At 33.7% G+C, this 6,000-nt stretch overlaps 1 protein-coding gene across 20 annotated transcripts in view; it reads right to left on the bottom strand.

The window, feature by feature from the left end:
- LOC106786030 (chondroitin sulfate proteoglycan 4) overlaps nt 1–6,000 on the bottom strand; it is a 71,085-nt gene that overhangs the window by 27,450 nt on the left and 37,635 nt on the right. For all 20 annotated transcript variants that reach the window (XM_014747003.1, XM_014747007.1, XM_014747004.1 and 17 more), the window contains one exon: nt 5,461–5,677. In XM_014747003.1, coding sequence (XP_014602489.1) covers nt 5,461–5,677 — 217 coding nt within the window. The remainder of the gene's footprint in view (nt 1–5,460; nt 5,678–6,000) is intronic.

Below are 6,000 nucleotides of genomic sequence, written 5' to 3'. Positions count from 1 at the left end.
GAGAGAGAGAGAGAGAGAGAGAGAGAGAGAGAGAGAGAGAGAGAAAGAGAGAGAAAGGGAATGACATAGCTACGACGAGAAGGAATGGCTGCTGTTATGCATTCTCTCCCATGGGCGTCGATGCAGGTGGCACGCGTCGAGCAATGCGCGAAAATGCGAAGCATCCGTGACACGCTCTGAGATTTAAGAAATCTGAGAAATCGACGAACGTACGGTGGTGTCAAGGAAGGGGATAAAAAATAAACGAGAACAACAAGAATAAGAATAAGAATAAGAATAAGAATAAGAATAGGTAGAAAAAGACTAGATGGGGCAGGTGAACCGTGACAAGGATTCTGTCAATGCGACCTCTAATAAATCGAATCGATTCGCCAAGTTGAGCAACGATTCTCAAGGAGAAAATATTTTGCCTCCGAAAAGCCTTGTCGTCGTCGTCGTCCTTGTCCTCGTCCTTATCCTCGTCCTTATCCTCGTCCTTATCCTCGTCCTCGTCCTCGTTCTCCTTTTAGTTCTTCTCCGTATTCTTGCACACCTGAGAGTTTAGATTTCGTTCACAGTCTAAGGAGAATTCGTTCAAATCGAGGGAATCAAGGTTTCCGTATTTTCTAAGAGATGGAATCGAATCGTGAACGCGTTCTCCTATGTATACCACCCTCGGAGAAAATAGATTCGGGGAGGAGGGGGAGGGGGAGGGGATTCTGTTGGCTGGTAGGTGCTCGAACGAAACGTTTACGGAAAAACAGAAATATTCCTTTCCACGTTATCGATGCCTAAAAGAAGATAGATTCAATCTCGAGTTATTTTACTTCGGTTAAGAATTTTTCTTATTTTTCCAAAGCATTCCTTTTGTTAACGAAATGTTTCAGATGATAGACACATTTTTCATTATTCCTTCTCATGTCAAATTTTATAAAGGTAAAAGAATAATATATAGTTTTGTAACATTCGAACTATTGGAAAAATATTAATAAATATTTTCGACTTTAAAACACAGACGTTATTTCAAAACAATTACAAATATTTTTCAATAAAATTGTATATCAATTTTGTTTAAAGATCAATTAATGTGACGATCGAATTTTACTTTAGCATCTTCTTTATTTTCTCGGAAAATAATTTGTGAAAAATTGGAATAATCTTTATTTACTTTTTCGATAGGATCATTGACTTTAGTTAACAGTTAATAAATGAATACACATAGCGCCGATTGTTGACTTATGCATTTGAAGCGTTTTATTTTATCCCCTTTTAGTCAGTGTTCTATAACGATTCAGTTGATTAACTTCGAATCTGTTAACTCTTGTACAAACTCACGTATGAATAACGTATAATAAACCCGTTTCCCGATATTTTGCGCGTTTTATTTTTATATCGAGTCACATATTTCTTAGAATATATAAACTCCCATATTGCATTTTCCCTCGTAATTATTTTTCAATGCAAAAAAACTAGATCCTCGAGGTAAGAAGATTAATTTTATTGTCAGATTTCGGAAGTAGAAGAACAAATTAGAGGAGAAAGTTTCCACGTAAAATCCTTTGCGGTCGCATACAAAACTAGAGTTACATACGTTTAATAAAAGAGACTCTGGAATAGCAATAGAAAATATTAATGGTTCTTTTAAAATTAATACGATTTTATATAGGATAAATGGTAAAAAGAGTAATATTTGATAACGTTGCGAACAATGAAATGTAGAGTTGTACCTGGTTCAATGTTTTCAAGTTTTTCGTCTGAAACAATATTATGTTAGGGATAATATTTATCATGTTTCTTTATATGCTTTTTATATATTTATCTAAATGAAATCATTTTCTTCCCGTCATATGTATATAAATATAATTTTAATGCGATCTAATTGTAATTAAGTTTGACATATAAACAATTGTATTTTAGTTGTAAGCCGCTTAAAGTTGCACTAGACATTAATTACTCCGATCGTCCATTATGGTTGACGCATACGCTTCATAGTAGATAGTACACGTATGGTATTGCGAAATTCAATGGTTGCTACATTAATGCCACATGCGTTTCCCTATAATTCGACTACGAATTAGCAACGATCGTATCGTTTTACCGTGCTAAAACCGCGAGAAATGGCGCCTCGTCTCTCCTAATTGATTCAAAATGGCTGATAATCCCCTGAGAAGTCGTTAAGTTCAACCGGAAACTTGACTAAAACGTTTCCAGTCTTTCGACCTTTCTCTAATCGTATAATACATCAAATATTAGTTTGGAATTTCATATTTAAACGTTTCATACATTTAATTATTACTTTAATGTATATAGTATTTCATAGAAGGAAAATTATATATATTCATTTCATTATGATAAAATTCAATAAAGTTCAATAATTCAAGAGATATAGATTTGCAAATGTGTTGGTTAAAAATTACAAAGCATTAATAGCATTAAAATTTCATTGTAATATTAATTGAAATCTAAAATGTGTTATCGATTATATATTGTTAATAATGAAAAATATTATAATTATGTATATAAATATATATATGGTATATATAGACGATTGCTTGGATCCAATCTTCTTTACGTTTTTATCTCATCGAGTTAAATGTTTGCCAAGTAATCTCAACCCACCTCGTAATCTTTTCTTCTCTTTGTTTAAAATAATTTCCGGCTTATGTTACGTTGTTATATTTTCTTCGTTTTATCCTTTTTATCAAAACCTTTTAGTTTCTATCGAAACGATCGTAATAACGGCCAAACCGCAGATACGAAAAGAGAGAGAAAGAGAAAGAGAAAGAGAGATAGATAGCTCGTTGTAAATTCTAAAGTTTCTTCATTAGCGCATGAACGAGATTCTGTTCCTTTCGTGTAAATATTGCAACTCATAAGTTATCTTTTTAAAGAAAAGCTGAGAGTGTCGCCATATTATTATCGTGGTCTATGCTTGTCCGCAATGTTAATAAATTCTTTCTATTTACATATAAGCGGAAACACCATAAAACTCACTTTATTCCTGCGACTTGTAATTTTATTTAAAATATTTTTTTATTCTTTCCTTTTGGTTTCTTTTTTTTTCTTCTAAGGGATCCTCTTATACACGTACATACATCAAATCCCATTGAATAGCAGTCGAGATAGCAATAATGGCGTTGGTGTAGGTACTGTTGCTGTTGCTTTTGGTGATGGTGGATTGCTCGACTCTATTTCTTTATTTTCTTTTCTTCCTTTTTATCTCTTTGTTCTCTGCTACTAGATTATACATACGGAAGGAAGAACGCGCGAATGGGCCAAATAAATATATCCCAATGGTAGAATTCGGTGGACGATTACCATGACTCTCACATTTATTCCGGAAAGGAACGTTTTGGTCCATCCATTAGGAAAGGAGGAGGAAAGTGTTCATATCGACTCCATAAAATGTTCATCCCTCTTTTTCTTTCTCGAGTTAAAACGATACGATTGGTGCTTTCTCTTTGTACATACGTTACGTTTTTCTTCGCTTCTACAATTCCAATATCGAATAATTTCACTCGGCGGTGTATGGATAGAAAAAGAGAGAGAATAAGAAAAGTCGATTCGTTCGTTTCATGGTTATTACATTTTTCAATATAACTAATTATACAAACAAAGAATAAATGAGTCGATCAAAAAAGTATCTGTTAAAAATGAAAGAGTTCTTCATTTAGGAAACACGAAACAACATTTAAGAGTATCAGAGGACCCTGCAACGTTCGTAACACGATTGTGGCAGTTGTTTCGAGCTTTCCGAGACGGTTTAACGACATTTGCCTCGGAAAGCTTCGTCGTTAAAAGCTATGCGAAGTGAAGATACCAGGAGTGTAATATGAAAGGGTTCCTCTGACCTGAATACGTATTAGAACTACATACTTACAGGCACACACATCTAGTTGTATACATATTCGTTAGTAGAACGGATTTCTAGCTATTCTAACTTTAACGAAATGTCCGCTTAATTTACATTTTAGTATAGACCAACTATTGAAATCAACGCGCGTATAAATATTTTCTTCTCTATGGTAATATCGAGTTTATTTCATAATCATGAAATTCTACATTCAGATATCGTTTTCATTTGGCTCTCTCTCTCTCTCTCTCTCTCTCTCTCTCTCTATCTCTATCTATCTATCTCTATCTATCTATCTTTATCTTGTTATACTAATTCGATCGCACGAGAAATTTCAATGTCTCTCCGGTTCTATTGTTTATTATAATCTACACGTGCTAACATGATTGACCACGTACTACTTATTCGAGAACAACTGGAACTGGAGAATACTCGTGAAACATTCCTCGATGGTAATACTGAAATCTCCTATTTACTTGGAAAAAGATATACAACTGGAATACCTACGTGCGCGTTCTCTAGATTTAATGAAAGATGACCCTACAGAGAAAATGTTCAAGGCAGGTACTACGAACGAGATAAGAAAGAAATAAAGAGAACAAAAATGTATATCTAGGGAAAGGAAAGAAAAGAAAAGAAAATAAGAAAAGAGATAGAAAAATAGCATAGCACCTCGTTAGAAAAAAAGCAGTTGCTTCAGCCGGTGACACTCTTCTTTCGCGAATCTTTTACAAGTTAACGACGAAGTTCTTTTTTAGGTCGCCCTTTTTTACGTTTCTCGCTAAACGAAATCTCGAATTAATGTTTTCGAAGAGGGTAGGTAGGTAGGTAGGTAGGTTGGTTGGTTGGTAGGTGGGTATGTAGATAGGTAGGTACTACTACGTTGATGTACTTCAATGGAAAAAAAAAAAAGGGAAAAAAGCGGTTAAATGTTCTGTTCAAGTGGTAAAGAGCATAAAGATCTGAAGAGCGAAGGTTAAGCGATAGCTTGTAACTTTGAAAGGGCGTGATTCTTGCGTCAAAGGGAAACTCAATGCTGTCGTCTTTCTATTCGTTGATTGTATACTCTGGACTATCTCTTTCCTGTCTAGACAAGTGATTGATTTTCTAATGATTTTCGATCTTTTAAGATTATGTTGATCTTTCCCTTTTGTTCGACATGTTGAATACGTGTTGAAAACCTGTCGAGATTTAATCGAAAGATATTTTTGTAATTGAATCTTTAATCGACACGACAAGAAATCTTTAACGGGGATGTTTCGTTGCATTTTACTGTTTAATAAGAAATAAGAAATATGCGTGTTTTTGTTGAGTTGTTTAATATGCTAAATTGTTTGAAACTTTGAACTAACTACTTATTTGCATATAATCCTGTGACTACTTTCTTATTTCTTGGATTATATATGAATTAGTTATTCAAATGTATAGATAAATAAAAACTAGAAATGATTTCTTAGTATATTACTATTTAAATATTCATATACTTGTTCTTCTAGAGTATTCATTTTATAAAAATCAGTTGTATAAAAATAAAAATAAAAAATATTGAAATGACGTTACTGTAATTAATAAAGTATTCGTATTGAAATACTTATAAGCATGTTAAAAATGTGTTTAATAGTTCTTGCCTAGATCCGGAACGTGGTATAGCTCGTGGAATCGCCGTAAAGGCACCATCCTCGACGAAGCTCACTTCCGTGCTCCATGTGGCGTCAAATTCCGGTGAACATCCCCACGTAACTGCGGTGGCATCGGATTGGCCCCTTCTAGACCTCGCGTACTCTATTACTCTTGCACCGTTGTAGATTATGTCAGCCATGCATCCACGTAGGTAGTCTGTGTGCCCTGCGAAACGGAAAAGTAAAATGTTGCTTTGATATTAAATATCTCCGTGAAAACAATTTCTTTTTTCTTCTTGCATAAAACGATGACGTATCTTGTAACTATTTTTTGTCTTCTTTTATCATTATTAATATGTTCAAACAATAATTATTTCAGAAATAAAAAATAATCTGTAACCCAGCTTTTTTAAATTACAAATTGTCAACAAATTTTGTAGATACTGTATATGTATATGTAACATAATATAATGTAAAAGTTCAAAAGAGTACATTAATGTGAACTTTAAAAGAGACAAAGAGAAAGTCTCTTGACCCACTTTTATGTAT

This window comes from Polistes canadensis, unplaced genomic scaffold (assembly GCF_001313835.1).
Source record: "Polistes canadensis isolate GaletaPanama2010 unplaced genomic scaffold, ASM131383v1 scaffold_63, whole genome shotgun sequence".
NCBI classification, from domain to species: domain Eukaryota; kingdom Metazoa; phylum Arthropoda; class Insecta; order Hymenoptera; family Vespidae; genus Polistes; species Polistes canadensis.
Note: the sequence above shows the minus strand (reverse complement) of the source record. Positions and strands in the feature narration are given on the sequence as shown.